The 19730-nt window shown below is 38.9% G+C and overlaps 1 protein-coding gene across 5 annotated transcripts in view; it reads right to left on the bottom strand.

Moving 5' to 3' along the window:
* The window catches only part of AFF2 (ALF transcription elongation factor 2), a 322459-nt gene that overhangs the window by 220958 nt on the left and 81771 nt on the right, over positions 1–19730 (bottom strand). For all 5 annotated transcript variants that reach the window (XM_054289539.1, XM_054289543.1, XM_054289541.1 and 2 more), the window contains exons 2-3: positions 16783–16903; positions 9309–10199 (exon numbers count right to left, since the gene is read on the bottom strand). In XM_054289539.1, the coding sequence (XP_054145514.1) occupies positions 9309–10199; positions 16783–16903 (1012 nt within the window). The remainder of the gene's footprint in view (positions 1–9308; positions 10200–16782; positions 16904–19730) is intronic.

Below are 19730 nucleotides of genomic sequence, written 5' to 3'. Positions count from 1 at the left end.
AATTATATTTTTGGGGGAAGTTCCAGGTTTTCTGATGACATGAAAGTTAGGGTTTCTTGATATCAAAAAGGATTAAACTGAGTTATGGTTACTGACCAAGATGTGAAGGAAGCCTTCATTCAGGATGAACTCAAAGTGATAAAATACAACTCCTGACTCCCACAAGCCACCTGAGGATTCTTATGATTTTCTAAGTTTACAAAGTATATATTAGTGTTTTAGTATATTTAAGAAAGAATTATCTCAATGTTTATATTTAAAATACTGGCAGATGTAAATGGATGCCTGAGTATTTACAAATAGCAGAAGCAATTGCCAGCTTGTCTTGTGGATTTAAGCAGCACAGCTTGCAGTTCGTGAAATATAACCCAACAAGTTTACACATCTGGGGGATACAACAATGGGAAATTATTCTGAGGACATGTGCAAAGGGAAAGTAGCATGTATCAACTGAAATATGTTTAGACTGGCAGTATTAATGGGCAGTATTAATGGGGATTGAGGCTTAGACCTATGATCACTGACATCTCTCAGAGATCTTTGTGAATCCAAGCAAAATTTCCAGGCTCATTAGCCTGAAAGTGACTGAATCTGTACTTATCTTGCCTACTCCTCCCTCAGCTCCCCAAACCTTTTCTTTAAGCTCAGTGTTACAGGACAAATAGCTACTTGAGCAGCACCCATAAAAAAAATGAAAATCACCACCTACCTTTTTTAACTTTCCTAAGCTGAACGTATATAAAATTATCCCCACTAATGTGATTGTGGGCGATCAAACCTAAAATGCAACTCCAAGAATTCCCTCCTGGAGGTGGTTTCTATATGCTCTTCTGTTGTGAAAAAGAGCAGTCATTCCCTCCCTTGGAAGAGAAATGGATATTCTGTGGGCCAATCATGGCCACTTATTTTTAGTAAGGTGTTTGGTATCTGTAATGCTACCACAGGTATCTCTCCCTGTCTTGTGTATATTAATTTAATAGTATGGATACTGTTTGTTCCATTTACATGGAACAAACCCTAATTTATGCTATTCTGCTGCTCTTAAGATTCAGTATAAGAGAATGGAAAACAAACTTAGCAATGACCCAGCAGGAAGAGAAAGGCAAAAGTGAATTCCTCTACTCAGAACAGGAGACCTGGTGTTGGTAGCTGCTATATCACACTGATTTTTCACAGGAGAGATTTGAAAACTTCCTTTGGCCTGAGATGAAACTCTTAGAATTTTTAAAGTGTTTTTCTCCTGCTTTATTATATGAGGGAACAATCCAATGTTTCTTTTAAAATGGGACATGGTATCACTCTGCCATAACAAAAGCCTGTTTTAGATTGGTTTATTGCCCAATTTTTAAATGCACATTGCCACAGCATTTCAGAGGAATGTATTTACATTTACCTTTCTAAAACACACAGTATATTGTGTTGCAGTTAAAAACCCACAAACTCAATCTGATATTTCTTCACTAATTTATTCCCAAGCCAATATGTATTTTAATGTTCCAAACTGTTGCTAATTAACACATGGAAATATTTTAACATGGATTTTGATTAATTCCATTTACAGTCTAACCAGTGCTAAAGCATATGTGGTGTGTCATTTCTTTCTTTTGAGGAAGGCATTGGCATTAAATCTTTCAATCTTCCTGAGCACCAAATGCTAATTTCAGGAAGATTAAATAACAGACTGCAGCTACAGTTTCCTTTCTTTACTTCCCAGAAGGTGAAATGAACATATTTATGTGGGAGGAATTTCTTTACTGCACAAGCCAAAATACAGAAATTAGATTTTTTTCCCCAACTCTGCTAATACACCAGCAATTGCCTGCCAACTAAATAACTTTAACCTATATCTGCAGTTCATGGAGCACTGCCAAGTTATATGTTCAACTTTCTTTCACTGTGGTTTTTTTTATTAAAGTATTCCCATATGATGTTTTCACTTGCAGCTCCTAAATGCTTTTCCATACTTGAAGCAGAGACTACAGCTCACAGTGGGGTGGCTCTGGCCATAACCAGAAATGCTCATATAAGATCTCCTCTGATTTTCACGTTTTGAAGGTATGTTACACATATGATTCATGTTGTGTTGCTGCAAAAATTTTAAAATCTGAGTAATTCTGCATGTCAATAAACGAAAGGACAGAAAAGAGCCTGAGGTGTGCATGTGAGTGAGCACCTCACACCTGTGAGAATGCAGGGACAGAGCAGGAGAGGCTGCCTGGGACCAGGGGTCAGTGACCCCAGTATCAATCCAGCTTTTCATGAGATCTGATCAGCTTAAGAGCAGTTAAGCACTTCTGTTCTTGTGATCCCCAGCAGAAAGGTGACCACACCTGAGCACTGCAGTTGCTCTTTCCCGTATGGTGAGCCCAGTTTCACTGAGCTTACACCCCCTGTCCATGTGCTGCCCTATGGTCAGCATGTTCCTGCTGAGAGCCCAACCAGAGCTCACTGTACATTCACATCACACCTGCAACTCCTCCATGTCCTCCTCACATCTGTGTCTGAATAACCTTTTCTTCTGATTCTTTCCCTAGGTCTTATTTTACCTGTTGCAATATTCTCTGTAAATCATCATTCAGCTTCTAATATATGGTGCTGTCCCTCCTTTACCTTTCACTAGCTGTATTTCTGTCTCAACTGCTCATGTAACATCTGAAGTGTTTTATGTTTGATTTCCTACTCTGTCTACACTACCCAGTCACATTCTGCACCATTCAGCTGTCCTGGCCTTTGCAAGGAGCATTCCAGTTGTTCCTTACTGATCTACACCTACCAGATATAACAGTCTAATTTTCTACTGTTTTCATTAGGATTAAAACTTTCTTCTCCTGCATTTATGCCCTCTGATTATCTTTATGCTCCTTTTTACATATTTAACAGGTATGTGTTGGATGCAATGTTTTCATCATGTTCACTAAATGAGTGGAACTGGAAGAAAGTAAATTATAGCTTCTAGGGAGAGTCCCTGCTGTTGTTTGAGAAGCAGAGGCAGCCCAGAGAAGCCCCAGGTTCAATCCCAGTGATGATTCACAACAGCTGTCATTGCCCATGCAGAAATGTGTGCACACTCTCCTGCCTGCACTTGAAAAAACATGTGACTTCTGTGTTCTCAGACTATTTAAAACCTCAGTTTCTCTACAAAGAATAAGGGTTGTGAAAAAAAAAAACTTAAAGTTATGACAGGAATGAGCAGTGAACATGTAGGTAGGTATTTTCAAACTAGCTGTGTGTTACTTTAGAGGTTGCTTCAGGTAAAATAAATTTAACATAGCTGCTGGTAAGGTTTAAAAATGGCCATTCATTGTAGTACAGAAGGCCAAATGCTGATACCTGAATATCTGCCCATCCTGTTCTCAGAAAGAAGCAGGCATGCCCTACTTAAGGACTGATCACAGCCCAGCGTGAAAACACACACCATGAAACATTCCAATACATAAAAATGGTGTTTTCCCATCTTTTCTTACACAAGCATTGTTTATTTCACTGTTCAGAGAGAGTATTTTTATTACAGCAGGTTATGTTCCAGAAGAGTATTAAAACATAGTGCAAAGGCTCCACCTTTGTTCCACCTGCTGGGCTGGTCATAAAAGAATGCCCTTATTAGCTGACAACTAAGCAGCATACTAATACTAAGATCCAAGAACATCCTTCCTTATGCATTTGCACACCAGATAGGTGGATACAAAGTGCTGAAAAATTAGCTCTAGCAACTCCTGGTTATTATTCAAAATGTACATTAACAGTCAACATTGAGATAACATAACACTCAACTCTGGTCTTACACAGCTTGTGATATTTTCCCTTAAAAAAGTGATTGTTCTATAGTCATGCACCAAATTTACTGTCAAAGTTATGAGTACACCCTACAGTCCCCCTGCAGCCTTTGAATAATGCCTTCACATCTTTGCTCAAGCCAAACAAATTCTTCTACAGCTCTCCCCAAAGCCTTTGAGGTCATTTTACTTTGTGACATTTCATGAGACACCAAATGAGACAAGCAATTACTCTGGCACTGGGAATTTCAAAAAGGTTTACAAAAAAAATAAATCACTCTTCAAGACACCACAGGTCTGACTCTTGCCAGCGTTAACTCTAACTTCACTCAGACTTTTTTTCTTCCTCACAGCAAGTCAAAATTAGGAATAGCTTGCAAAACAAAAACCACTAACGAATGAACAATGGGAAAGAAGGAACCTAACCCTTCTCTTCCCAAACCAAACACACATGGTCAGTTCTTTCAGCCACACTTATTCAATTGACTTTAACTGCCCTGTTCTGAAATACAGACTGGTCACAGTGGTTCAAAATCAGGCCCTAAATATGCTTATTTATGTTTGATTTAAAATAGACAAGCTGTCCTCTCACTGTCCTTGCAAAACAGCTTAGCTAGCCATTGTCCAGGCCATGGGACAGTAGCCTTCAAAATGCCACAATAAGAGGTCTTCAGTCGAGTGGTGTCATATGGTCTTCATTTAGAAGTATCATAAGAACATTACTTCTCACAGTATTTACAAATTAAAAACATATGGCTGTAACCTCTAATACTGCAAGAAATACTGCTCTTAGGGTTTGTTTTTGGCCTCAGACTTTTGAAATATGAACCAAGCAAAGGGATTTCATCTTAATGCGTGATTCAGTCCATTCTTCTTCCAAGCTCAAAGTCAGGGGGACAGCTAAAGCTGGCATTTGAAAAAAGTGATTTGCCCAGAACTATGGTAATATACTACAGTTGGCAACTAGAGTAGCATGTATATCAAAAAGGGGTGGGGCTGGTTAAAGACATCTACTTTCTACTAAATTTAAAAAAAAAAAGGTATTATGCTGGCTTTGGTTCCTATACAGAGTTTTATAAGTCATATATAAGCCTCTTGCATTTACTATTTAGGTTCAATCAATATGGTTATCTACCTGTCAATTTTTCTTGCTCTTTAATGCAGAAGGAGAACAGCCTTTTTTATAGCTAGCTCAGAAAGCACTAAGCAAATCAATACATGCAGCGATAACAGAATGATTTGAAACACGTAACAGAAGCTTATCACTTTGCAGTATACTGAACCCGTCAAAATATTTTCCTAGAAGTAAAGTGAAAATAGAAGTTCTCCATTTTTTATTCCATAAGTGGAAAGTAACATAGATGTCGTAGGCCTTTTGGATTTGTTCCTAGCTTTGTATTTTCGGGAAAATTTTGTACATGAGCATTTGCTGCTTTGCAGGAACATGAGGCCAATTCTGTAGTGAGATTTAAAAACTGCCTTGAGAATCAAAAATTATCTCAATTGCTCTTGATTCCCCATCTCTAAACCATTATTGGAAATCCATGCATTGTTCTGGGGAACTGGGCATAAGGTTTTCCAGGAATGCAGCTTCTGATGTTCCCACAGACCTTTAAACCCTCTGCGTTACTCAGTGCTCCCAATAATTTGTGCTTCAGCCCAATCTGAAAAGTACAGGCTTTCTTTCAGCTGTCACCTGCTGAGTTAGTCAATTTGAGATAATTTATAAGCATCTGATTCCTAGAGGTTTAAATATACATACATGTATCAAGATTCTGGATTTTAAAGCAGCAGAGAGAGGATCAGCTGTTATTGTGGTCTCTAACATCTACTTTTTTGAAGAAATGCATAGGATTTAACTATGCAGCTCTCTTCGAGTGGTAAGTAACAATCATCTGCCATCATAGGATTTAAGTAGGTGGAATTCTGCATAATACAAAAGCTCTTTGCAATATTCCCCGCTTGCCACAATTTATCAGATGTTAAATGCAAGTTCAAAATTAATATATACATACTGCAATGTAAGTATGCATGTAAATACATACTAAAGAGATGGGAGTTGATAGGAAAGGAACAGGAAATAACATTTACAGGTTGAGGCTTTCTAACATTTTCTCTCCCAGTTTCAGCTCCAAGGCCATTGCTATCATGAGATTTGGTGGATTTCTGCATGTGCCCCAGGAACTCCCATCATGGCCCTATGGCTTCCCAGTTCATGAAGATCTGCTCCACAGCTTCTGAACCTCAGGGGCTGCCAGGCCTGGGCACTACTGGCTACACTGGGTTTTGCTCAAGACACCAAACCATAAAATGTTTTGCCTTCACCCTTAGAAAACAATACTGATATGAAAAACAAAGCAAAAAGGTAAAAGAAATCAATAAGATCTCAAAATCACAAAGAAACACTTCCATAACACAACTAAAAGTTTACAGAGGCTCTGCTACTTCTATTTCTCGACCAGAAATGGCCACTCATGGTGCAGTCAAGTCTGAACTAGCTCTGTGTGGGTGAGCCAAGGTCTGGGAATCTACACAGCAACGCCCTCTCTGAGGCAAGGATTAGTCCACAGGTGTGTAAGAGCTGCTAACCAGCTCCTGACCCCACCTGGTGAGTCTGTGTGAACTCCCTGTGAATCTCCAGGACCTCAGAAATCACTGACCCACGATCCCTGGCCTGGCAGAGACACGCCAGCAGCGAGGCATTAACAAAGCTGTCTGCACAGAGCAGCTCTAAAAGATGGATGGGCATCTCTGATGGCAGAATTGGGCCCAGCAAATGAGCAAAGATTCTTAGAGCAACACCTCAAGTGACACAAATTATGTTATAAAATTGATCACTTCCTTACACATGGCAGAACGTTTCCAGGGCACTCAACATCTCATTCCATTAAGCCATGATAAATGACACCATATTTCCACATCAGTCTGAGCACTTCTTTTAAATCTGCTTGTTCAAATATTTGGTTACTTATTCCCCTCTCTCTCTATAAGATAGCAAGAACAGTCTTTTTCTTTTCCAACACTGAATACCCTAATGGATGCCATTATTGCAGGACCATCACCTAGGAATTTTATTTCTTTACAGAATTCCTCCCCTTAAGAACAAGCAAAACTTTGAGAGAATCACTAAAAACCTTTCAGTATGCATTCTATCTGCATACACTCAGGAACTGGAAAAAAATAGACTCAGATATAGAGGAAAACCACAGAGCAAATTATGCAGAAATGCACCAAAACAATTCTCCTATTGCTAGCTTGAAGATCACTACCAGCACATGGAACAATGTTAAGATGGAAACCCATGGAGTAGGAACAAAATTGTTTCAAGCAGATCACTATGGCTTGAGGTGGCTTGGGAAGGTTCATAAATTGATAAGCACCACCAAAGGATCGTAAGCCTCCACATCAATTGTATAAAGATTACAACAGAGCCACTCACTGCAGTCATTCTGAAAAGGTTATGGGTTTCACAGGTGTGCACTGTCAGTTCTGATTAAGCTTAAACTAAACCAGTTATCTATAATGTTGGATTGGAAGGAGTTTTATAGCTGAACGCAAGGTAAATCAAATTCAGGATACACATCTGTGGAAAAACACAGAGGGCCAAAGTTCACAGTCTTGACACAGGCGAAAAACTCCTACTCTCCAAACTCAGGAGGAGATTTGCCTGCAAAAGATCCATCAGTCTGGCTATTGTCCTGTGTTCAGTCTCAGAAAGGAAAGTTATTTCTCACAGCTTTGGGTTTTCTTTCCCTCTTCAACTTACTATTCACTCTGAAAATTATTATTATCTACTTTCATTTCTAAATTGCCTGCCATTTATCTGAACATGAAATTAATTACACACCTATACTTTTCACTATGCAGGATATAAACTAAAATAGCAACAAATTCATAATGCAATTTTTCATCTTTGCAACTAGGAATCCTTCCAAAACCAACAATTCATATCAGATGTTCCTAGAGGTATGCAAGAAGAATGTGGGTGAAATTCTGCACCCAAAAAACATTGTTAACAACTCAATCAATTTCATAGCACCAGGATTTCATTCAAAAAGTAAAGAAATTAAAAATGCATTCTTAGTAGTTGACACAAATTGAAAAAGGTACAATTTATTTCCAAAAATACTTTGCATTAATTCTGCACTTTAAAGTGCATCTATTGACTCATAGCATTAGTAGATGGCAGGAGTGAGAAAAAGTATTTGCTTTTGCAACATCATTATTTCCTTTGCATGCAATTATTTACTTGCCAAACAATGCTAGCGACAAATTGCAGCAGACTCTGAAGTCATCTACACCAGCAGATTTTTAACCCAAGGTAAAAATAAACAGAAACATCTGTAAAGTAATCTTGCAGAAAGCTACGTTTATTAACAAATACATTTTCTAATAAAACACCATCTGCAAGCAACCCTCAGCTTCCACTTGATATAAATAGGCCTTTTACTGTTTTCAGATGCAGTTCCCAGAAAATTATTCCAAGCTCTACTGCAAAACACATCAGTCTTTGTTGCTGCCTGGAATGTTAATAAATAACATCAAGTTTTTAAATAGTCAAACAAATTATTGGCTTGAAACAATTATTCCAATAGAAAAAGCTGACCTTTTGCAATAAAGTAGTTTAAGAATGCATCGCTCCTCATTCCTAGGATAAAAATATTACCAAGCAGGGAAATATTTTTGGGAAAACAGAAAGCTATGAAAAACCCATCTTGCAATTCTGCTTATATGTACACTGTACACCTACCTTCCAAAGGTTACAGGCTTAGAAAAACTCAGACTAAGAGAAAAAATACACAGAGTATAAATAGTTCAATCCATATCCTTATTATACATTTGTGCTTGGAATGGACACGAATATGAACCAACTAAAATGTTCCTCACAGGACTACTGTCCTGACCAGCAATACAAAATCCAACAGCTTAAACTGCTGGTTGCAGAGATTGGGACTGAATCCCAGTATTAAGAGCTCTTCAAAATGCATAAAAGCTTCAATGGGACAAATTTTCATAATCATTATTCACAACTTAAGTCATATTAATTCCAATAAAAAGAAAAAAAGGAATTTAGCAAACTGTGCACATAAACTCCTTACTGGCAGGACTGTTTAGTACCACTGAAATTTGAACACTGCCATTTTTCCGTAGAATTTAAAATAGCAATCTGTCTATCAAACTACCTACTAACTGAGAATTCAAGAGTGAAAATTGCAGATGAACTGAGATATTAGAGTTCCCTGTCCAGAACCAGTATAGCTGGTACACATATATTACACCCAACAGAGATCTAGCCTTTTAATATTAATCATAAACAAGAAATGTTAGTATTCCAAGCTGTGCTTTAAAAACTACATTAAATATTGCTACTGGGACTATCACAACAAACCACTGAAAGAAGTCATGCACATTCTAGAAAAAGAAATACACTGTATTGTTTATTCCAGTAATGCAACTGCATATTTCCAGAGAAAAAATATTTAGTGAATGTAATACTCAAGCAGTACTAGAGAGAAGATATTTTAAACCACTTACTTCACTAACAGGAGGAATGTTGAGCTTTGGTACTTTGCTCTTCGAACTAGGTGTGTTCACTTTTCCTTCCAGCAGAGCTCCAAAGGACTGATTTCCATATCCACTCTCAATTTCTATCGGGGGTTTCAGTTCAGGTGAGTCATTGGGTACCTGGTCCTGACCATCCATAGGCCTGACATAAGCTGTAGGCTTTTGCTGGACCATGCTGTTCTTACAGTGAAGTCCTGGTGGGAAATTCTGAGTGGAAAGACCATTGTTTGCAGTTAGCAAAGAAGTGGAAGGAAGTGGAGATCCAGGACCATGGCCTACAAACTCAAGCTCTGTGGGTGACTTCGAATGACTGTTTTCTTTGTAGGTGTGCTCTCCAGGTGCTGACTTTGCATGAGTGTGCCTCCTTGAATGTGAAGATGTTGCCATAGCATTTGCCTCCTCAGTTCCCCCACTTTTATGCTGCTCACTCTGGCAGTTGTAGAGATCTTCATACCTGCCCTGTGACTGGTCATGGGAAGAGCTGTGCTTTGTCCGACTCTGCTGACCATTGGATTGGCTTGGCTGGGCCCCACTGGAGTTGTGACCACTGCGTGACCAGTCTGTCCTCGACTTCCTGCTGCTCTGGTGGCCGTGCAGCAAAGTAGAACTAGATGACAATGAAGAAGGTGGAGGCATTGATGTTGATGAGTTGCTGCTGATCTGATGAGATGGGATCATCCTGTTCCTCGGTTCTGGGAAAAAGTTCTGTTCATTTTTGTCAATGGGCGTCTGTGGGACAGAATTCTTTGGGATTCCTACAAGGTGGCTCTGGTTGGAGTGGTTGGTTAACAGATCCTTCATCTCATCATAATTTCCCAATGTGTTCTGGACACGATTTGCAAGGGCGTCGCCTTTATTTGTCTAAAATACATAAATAAAAAAAAGGACAAGAAAAGCGTGAGTAAATTCCTGATTTACAAGTTACTGCTCAGAATAGTTGTCTTAGAAGATGGCAAATGTTAGCTGTTTAATGGTGTCATGCTGACATTTAATTAAATTTCAATTACATTTTGCATATGTTATGTAAGAAAAACCTATCAATAACTGTGTTCAAAGAATCTCTTGAAACAGGCTTGCATCAGTAACACTTGTCTACTGCTTCCCATTTTCTTAAATATGCTCTCAGAGAAGTGTTTAAATTGCATCAGTTATGGATGTTAGGCACAAAATAAGTTGGGTTTATGTCAGAGATGTTTGGCTTGTACATTTCATATCGTGCAAAACACAAATGCACAACTATTGGCTACTGAGCATTTGAATTGTAATCACACAGTTGATACAAGTATGTTATTGCTCTATCAGCCCCTTGACCCACAGTCCTGCCATAAATAGAAGCTGGGCAGTCTGTAATAGCACCAAACTCTTCACTTCAGTTTAACTTCAATTACTTTTCCACAGAAAGTAGAGTTTGACCTGAAATATCTAATCTGAATCCAGAGAAGAAAAAGCTTCTACCACATGCAACAGGTAGGTTCAACTAAAAGATCATTCAAAAATATTTTCTCATAGAACATAAACAGACATGATTGCCACATTCTTAAGCATCAGGATTCTTCTGCTGTCTGCAGGCTGGTTGTGTTTCTTAATCCTGCTTTTCTTTGATTTCCAGTAATTATTAAATAAATACTGACTCATATTTTTTTCACTGCTATTTTACTTTTCCTTTTGAGGCATAAAGTTTCTTTTTCCTTTTCCCTTTCATTTGTAAAAAGCTGGATAAATAAGCTGGAAGCTATAATTAATACACAGCTGATTTCCTCTCTCCTCCTGTTCTAACTCACCCCACATGGATGCAAAGCAGTAGCCTTCCTACTGACCTTTCTGTTCCACTGAAGTGACCAGCAGAGAACTAAAACATCTTATTCCCCATGCTCATGGCTTTACAAGACTTAAAGGATAAAAACAAAGCTGAACTACAGTTCCTGTTCAAGCAGATGGTTAAGTTCTACAGTCTGGAATTAAATGACAAAGTTATGCCATGATACAGCCAACTCTACTTCTGTTTGGAGGGGTTTTTTCACTCAATAAAACAAGGAGTGCCACAGCCCAATGGTGCCTTAACACCAGGCCATTGAGATGGGGAAAATCAGCAGCAGGAGCTTGTGCTTGGTTAGAGAGTGTCACAGTTCTTTGGTGAGAGATCCTACTATGCCCCTGATCCCACTTTCCTCAAGTATTAAAGAGAAGTTTGAGCGATGAAAAAATTCATGCATGGATTTCTCCTGAAATATCTACTTACATTAGACACTGCTGAACTAGTCAGAGGATGAGCAGAGTACTGAACATGCCATAAAAAATGTTAAAAAAAGAAGATAATAAATGCAAATTTCCTTTTGCTCATTCTCAGGGATTGTAACATATATTAGCACTGCACTGAGGCAGTGATTTAAAAATTAACTGTTCAATGTTGTTCCCATCTCTATACATTTTTCCAGTGCTCCTAAGTGATACAGTTAATAATCCCAGTTGTGGAGAACCACGAATCACTTTAATTCACTAAGTCCCTAGGTTGGTCATTTTAGTGGCAAAAATTATATTCTAGCTAAGCCAAGAATAAGCTCTTTGTATATGAGCAGTCTTCTTCAACTGAATTGCACAATGAGCTGTTTGGGCAGCAGCCAAAACCAGGCTTTCTCTGTTCAACCCCCAGATTTAAAACAAGGAGATTCCATTGTGCTTAAGGGCCCAGCAGGAATTATGATTCGAAGTCTAAACACTTACATACTTGTTCTGTTTCCTCCCTGCCCAAACACTTTAACTCCTTACGGGATAGAACATGGGAAATAACAGCACCAAAAAAAAAAAACCTGACCACCAACCTTCACCTCTGTGGTTCAGCTACACTTCCAGGGAGCATTTAGCTTTCTTTCCAGAAAGCACAAGTTAAAAAAAAAAAAAAGGTACTGACAACATATCATAACTGTAACACTTCAACCTCCCAGCACACTAAACGGCTCTTGTCTAGATCCTCACAGAGAAAATGTTTTAACTTGAAAGTAGATCTTTTCAATTATTTTATGTTGGAGGTACCTAATTCTCTCCATGCATTTTCTTTTACATGTCACATGATGATAAATATAACTTTGCTTTATATTAACTCTACTTTATGACTAATGTTCACATCCTGGGGATAAAAGACATTGTATAAATGTTAGGTATTATTATTATTATTATTCATATTCTTTTACAGGGAACATTAATAAAAATATATTTACTGAAAACCATGGAGATTAAATTATTTTAAACATCCTTAGTGTATTTTAAGTACACTAAAGCTCATATCCAATGGTTACTGAAGTCAATGGAAAGATAATTACTCTCTTCAGTGGCCTTTGGACCAGACTACAAAGCAAAAAAACCCCATTATTAATGGTAATTTGGCTTACATTTAAATAAAATTAGAGCACATACAGCTAAGATCAGACTTAGGCATCACACCACAATCTGAATGAGCTCAGGAATGTAGTGCACTGTTCCATCTGCCTTTAAGACATAAAGCATAACAATGATGTTTTTACTTTATTTCCACAACAAATTCAGGGCTCTCACAAGAAGCACAGTACTCTTGACAAGCACGGATACCAGCATGAGAAACACAAAATCCAGTCATAATTTCTCCTTGCTCTTTGTTACTTCCAGACTGGGGACAATTTCTACTTTCATATGCTGGGTAATTGGCTGATTTCCTAAAGAAAACCTCTGTATGTCTTATTTTTTGAGCAGCCTGCTGAATCACAATTTTGTTGCTATCAAGGAAATGCAGCATTTTGAGTATTCCAAGGCATAAATTATATGCCTGGTTTATGACTCATGGCTAGTAGCATTCCCCCTCATTCTAGGCTTCTGTTAATTCAGGAAATGCCCATCTTCCTGCATTTGCTTCTATTTCTTTCAAAAGCTATCTATAATAGAATCCTACTGGAAGACTAATTTGCTAGCTAGCTATTGCATTACAGTCTTACAAAGAAAAGAACTAATGCACTCAAAGTTATAGGCCCCATTTACAAGGGTTTTTTTGAAAATTTGTGTGAAACTTGAGGTTTCATAATTCATTCACTTCCTTATGCCTCATAGTTAAGCTAACCTCCACAGATTAGAAGCTGAGATCTTTTTTATGCTAAGCTTGAAAAGCATGGAGGGGCTTTACCTGAAAAAGATAAATGATTTAATATTCACCAAAGGCTCCACAATGGAAATGCTGCCCATTAAGTTCTCTTTCTCAAGCTGAACTCTTCTGAGGCAATTCCTTTAAAAAGTAACAAAAATACTCCTACTGTTTTCTTTTAAAATCCTCATCTGTGAGTAATTCAAAACATTAAAAGGTATCAACAATTCAGTAGTAAAATTACAGCTTCTCTCAGGAAAGCTCCAACACTGCTTTTTCAAATGTCTGTTGCTGTTACTCTGCAGGCCCTTCTCTGATCCCTTCTGCAAAATCCAGCAGGAACAGGTTGCACCAGGGTTTGAAGGCAGGACCTGCAACCCACTTGCATTAAAAAGCAACACAACCCTTACTGCCTGACCTTCCCAAAATAATGCTGGATGCCATCACGTTGTCAAAGGTGTTGTTTTCCCACATGAGACAGTGGAGCTTCAAAAGGAGACATTTATCTTTTAACAAGCATGGAAAAATGTATTTTATACACCCACAGAAATAAGTATCTCTTTTCATCTAAGTGCACACATACATAAACTACAAAGAATCAATGTAGAAAAACTACAAAGAACCAATGTAGGAACACACATTTGTCCAAAACTATAATGAACACCCACGTTTTATTTGACAGAGGGAAAGAAAGAGGCTGTAACAGCTAGAGCAGAGAGATGCTGGATGAAGGCAGATGCTCCACACATCTCATGATACACAATGGCAGTAGGATCCATGAGAAAATCTCAGCTCCTTGCTCTTTTAATGCAACTTTTAATATAAATTTCTTAGTCTACTCTTAAAACAGCTGCCAGTTGCTCAGTCTTTAAAACTTCAGGAACAGCAGTGGTGGATTGCCCTGCCCTGACCCTACCTGGTCCCTCCTCTGGATACTGTTGAAGCAAATGAGGAAGGAATAATAAACAAGTGAGGACACTAGGTCTGGGAATTAGAGAAAGAAAAAGATGTCTCCTGAAACCTGCTATTCCCAACCTTCTCTTTGCCACTGCAGTGTCCATGTCAGACCCCACCCTCAGATCTTTCAGAAATGTACCAGCTGTACCAGGAGCTGATGCTCAGCAGCAGAGCCAGCCCAGTGAGGATGTGGAGCCTGTGCCCATCACAGGCCACAGCACTTTGCTGGGCAGTGTTTTATCTCACTCTGCTCCCACTGAGAGTGACCAGGAGAGACAAGAGCAGCTTCTTGTCTGCACAAGGCCTTGAGTCTCATGAACACAGAAACATCTGCTCATCTCAAAATAGACAAGAAATTCTGACTGCACGTGCAGGATATTTGTTCTCACATCACGGTCTCTTAATTTTATTTTAGAATAAATGCAAACAAACCCCTGAATTTAATTTTGCACTTACTTAGGTTTAGAAATCCCTACATATCCACTAAGAGTTAGATTAAGTTTTTATTAGTGCCTAGGAAATTCTACTTCGACTGAGTCTTAGCAATGCAGAACTTAAAAAGGAAACAGCAGTCTATCACTTCATCCCTTTTTTTTCCTCCTAATGTAAAGTGAAAGCAAGACCTAACTTTCCTACCTCATTTTGCTTCTACCTGTTTTTTCAAATTTAAGACTGATTTAACCAATGAATATTTAACTAATTTTGCATGCAATTTCCTATCAATTTTTATCTTTCACAATTTATAATGCTTTTTTAGGGCAGTATTGTATTATATTTTAATCACAAGAAGTTTACAAATTTCTCTGCCAAGTAGGTGAAAAGCAACTTAAAAAAATTTGCCCAGAAAGACCATCAGGATAATTTTTGGCTTTTTAATCATTCACTTTTTTAAAAGAAACCACATTCTCTGTGTACCCTGGGTGCAAATACACACACACTAAATAGATCTAAAATCAGATATTGTTATTCTTATTATACAATAGATATTGGTGATATATGATTTCAGTTCTTGCCACAAAATTTTGAGTGTTTTGCATACTGGTCTACCTCCTGAAATCCAAATAACCATTTACATTAGTCTAATGGAATTATCCATACAATATTTACAAAATATTGAGTAGCTACATGGACTAGTAATGTTCTATAGGATTAATTCAGCATGGTATCAGCCACTTACCAAGTGTATGTCACAGGTAAGGGATCTCAGCCTTGGGTAAAGAGTGAATCCTTACCCCTGACAGGCATCCCTGCTGAAGCAGAGGGTCACCTGGGGTGCAGGGCAGCTGCACCTCAGGGAGAGATCAAATTGGGCTCATCCTGGTGGTGACATTTACAGGGTAAAGTAGTTGGCTGCTAATCAATACAACAGACAAGACAGATGTCTTCACTTTAGCTCTGATATCTTGCTCTGTACTTTGGTTATCTTCCACTTCAGGGTTTCAAAACCACCTTTTGAAATGTTTGTCAAGACACCTTCACTGTCTTGAACATGAGCCAGGGGCTTTCCAGCTGGCAAATTCATGCCAAGAAAGAAAGGCCTGTTGCTCCTCAGCCAGCCTGAACCAAAGTACAGCCAGGAGTGCATCCACCACACTTTCGTGGTCTATAATTATTAGACACCATGTGATAATAATGGCAGTCTTTTCTCCTCCTTTTTGGGTGATTTTCAAAGAGCCCTCATCCTCCCTTACAGCTGCTAACAATGTAAAATGGAAAGATGAAGTGGTGGCCTTTCAATGGATGTCACTGATTGGGAGGAGAAAGAGATATGGAAATTTACATTCCTATGAATTCTTCAGGGAATGTCTTACTGCAAATCAAAGCAGCAGAAATCATAAAGGGGGACATCCCTTGGTGATAAAAATCTCAGGCAGCAAAGCTCCTTAGAGAGAATAAGACTTGTAACAAAAGTCCCTTTCATATCCTTGTTATGCTCCCCAAAGATTCAGTCTCCAAAAAGACTTCTTTGGATGGTTATGATTGCACAAGAAAGATTATGGACTCATTATTTATAGAGAGGACATTGGTTTTAAAAACTCAGATATATTTTCTTCCTAAAAATGAAAGAAGTTATTGTATGCTTTGTAGGTACAAACCACTTGTAGAAATACCAGCTGCACATACTTCTACTGCAGGACTTTGCTGTGCGTTGAGGAAGAAATCTTGAACTGGATTGTAACCAAAACTCCTCATTCTGCCAATGCAACCTGGGCAGCACATTCAGTTTTCTCTGCTGCCCTGTGCTGATTTGGATAATCAGTGTATTCAAGAGTGGAAGTACCAAGGCAGATGCAACACTTCCATTCCGTAGAGGTGATGAGAAGCTTTATCTGTAATTGTGTAAGACATTCTAAAAATGCAAAATGTAACAATGTAATTTACCTTGTAGGGTTCCCCAAAGAGGTTAAAACCTGAAGCAAAGAGATCTTCATCTTGCTGGACTTCCTGGTTCCTTCTCTCCCATTCCTTCCTCTTAAGTGCACTCCGGTCTTGCTCATAGTGACTGGAGAAAGACAAAAATGACAACACGTTATTTTCCCCATCATTTTGTTACATGTTTATTACTATCAGTAATAGCAACAAACCATCAGAAACAATGCAACTCCTGAGGACAATTCTGAAAGAAACAGCCACTGAATCATTTTCCCAAATTTAAATCTGGAATCATAAAACTATGCAAAATTGGGCAGTAGGGCAGTCAGTACACTTCTAAAATAGAAAGTGATTAAATGAAACAATGAAAATATCGTTTACCAGTTCACAGAGCATTATGCAGAAGAATAAAATACATTTTGACATCCTTGTACTAGCAGTCTGTTAAACACATATGCACCTGCACACGAATGCACACACGTGTGCCCACAAAGCACGGGTCTGTGCAGGGAAAGCAAATGTGAAGGCAAGGAAGCACAGCAACAGCTACAAATCCATTACCCTGAACATCCATCCCAAGGCTCCAGTTTAGCCTCGTGTGATTTAGACCACCTAATTCCGTCCCACTTCTTGTTAAAATTTATGTATGGCTTCATTGGAGATGTCAAGGAGGGGTTAAGAAGGGTTTTGTAGAAGCAGGCTGCCGGAAAAGATTTTAGGATGGTTGATGCCAGGATCAGATAATTCTACACACAAACACAGAAAAGGATCTAGCACCTCGGTGTAGCAATGGTGAGTGGCACTTATCTGTGTGTCAGCTTGCTTTGTGCACCTGCCAGACCTAGATGACAGGCTGAGAGACCACATTTACTTCTCCCCTGAATAACACTGAAGTACTTTGGTCTCTTGGCTCTGCAAACTACCTCCTGCTCCTCTGAGGGAAGAGATATAATTAAAACCCTGAAGGAGAGGGAAAAATAGCAAAGGAAAGAGGAAAGGAAAAGATGCATACTTCAACTTGCATTGACAACCTCTCATGTGACAAGCATTAAGGGACACTTCTGTGCTTTCAAGCCGCATTTGATTTGTTACGAGGCTTTTGGCTCTGCTTTGTGTCAGTTAATTAGCTCCCGAATTCCAGATGACAATTTGAATAGCAGATTCGGTGCATGCCCTGATGTTATCTGCAGTAAGCACAATCTCCCCGATAGATCCTGGCCGTGCATGCACACATCCACACGAAGCCTGTATGTACAGATGCTTACACACAAACACACACATTCCAGCTGTAACAAAGAACACTTAATTCTCCTATCTCGGGCGAGAATGAATTAAATCTCCATAGAGCTCCACTGCACTTGGAAGATAACCAAATATCTACAACTTTTGCCTTTTTAGCTCAGCATGATATTGTATTGAAAGCTTCACACCGAGAGATATAATGAGGAATGAACTGCACAGTGATGAGGCTTTAACAGTGTATAAAGTCACTGATTTCTGAGTGAAACCACAATTACTAATTTGAAGCACCAGCTAATTAAAACCACAGCTATGTATTTAGCCTCTTGTTATACCTACTGCAGTTTATAATTATGAGGACCTCTTTATCTACTCAATTAAAGTTCTTATGATTCAGGCAGGTTGTGTTTGAACCTGCAAGCCCTGTGGAGAGCACAGGAAAGCATATGTCTGTTGCCTGATGACTCCATGTAGCCTTACACTTATACACTTGTTTTTACACAGGCAAGCAAAGAAAAGAAGAAAGACATGCCACAATGAGATTTCTAAATAAAAAATATGAATTAATAATTGGTTTAAGCAATTCAAGACCACTCAGACTTGGATTGAATAAGGCTTGATTATGGCTTGTAAACTGAATGCAAAGCCACCTACATAGGCTGAGCTGAATGACTGCCATCCACATTTTCCTTCTACAAAGTAGAAGGCTGAAAATATGCCATGTTTTGTTTTATTTAATTGTTTGTAACACTTCCTGATGTACTGACATCACTTACACCAAGAGCAAGCTCCAGAACAGTGTTATAATCAATGCTGTATTTTTGCAGAAGGTTTGTTGGTACTATTTGCTGGTCTCCTGAGGGAGACAGAAGGGGAAATTGTTGTAAGGACAGTCACTTTTCTATTCTACACATGACCACAATGCCAATGTAACACTGTAAATCACAAGCAACCTGTTCACTAAAAGGTGAATGGGGGAATTCCTTTCGAATCCTAAATCAAGATTATCATCCACAAATATGGGAGTTATGGAGTTAGCAAATAGAAGCTGTTTCCCAAACTGGTACCCAAAGATGAGGCCAAGGCTGATTCCATCTCTCCCCACAGCTTTGCTGGAGTAGGGGGTGGGGTTAGCCCAGAAATAATCCAGCCCAGGAGCAGCAGGAAGCACTATATTTATCCCTCTCAGGGGGGAATCTTTCCAGAGATTTCTCTGGCAGTTTGACCCACAGACTGTGTGACTCTTCAGCAAGATCAGGTCATGGTGACATTATAAGCCCAGTCACACGGATCTAGTCTAAGCAAGATTTTATATCCTGCATAAGCAATGTTTGCTATGGAAGCACTCCCATCCCAGCATTCACTTCAGAAAGAATTATTCATGAAAGTTAGAGCTGCATTTTACAGCTTCCCAATGGCTTCCATGGCCTGGGGTTCCAGGGTGAAATCCTGGGCACATTCAAATCAAACAATCTGGCCACAGAGATCACAGAGTACAGCACACAACACATCTCACCCCTCATGTGAGGTTACAGCATTTGTTATCTAAAAGCCAGCTCAGGTCACAAGCATGCAAAGTATTTAGGAAACCAAGTGAGGCATTATGTCATATCCTATCTGAGAAAAAGCAGCAAAGACCCAAAGACTACTAAGATATGCTTTATGACACATTACAAAACCACAACTTCAAAAACTATGAAAACAGCACTGGTGTAATT

The sequence above is a fragment of the Melozone crissalis genome, unplaced genomic scaffold, assembly GCF_028551555.1.
Source record: "Melozone crissalis strain CALT ecotype California unplaced genomic scaffold, PUWL_Pcris_2 ptg000068l_1, whole genome shotgun sequence".
Lineage (NCBI taxonomy): Eukaryota > Metazoa > Chordata > Aves > Passeriformes > Passerellidae > Melozone > Melozone crissalis.
This window is presented reverse-complemented; position numbering and strand designations above follow the sequence as displayed.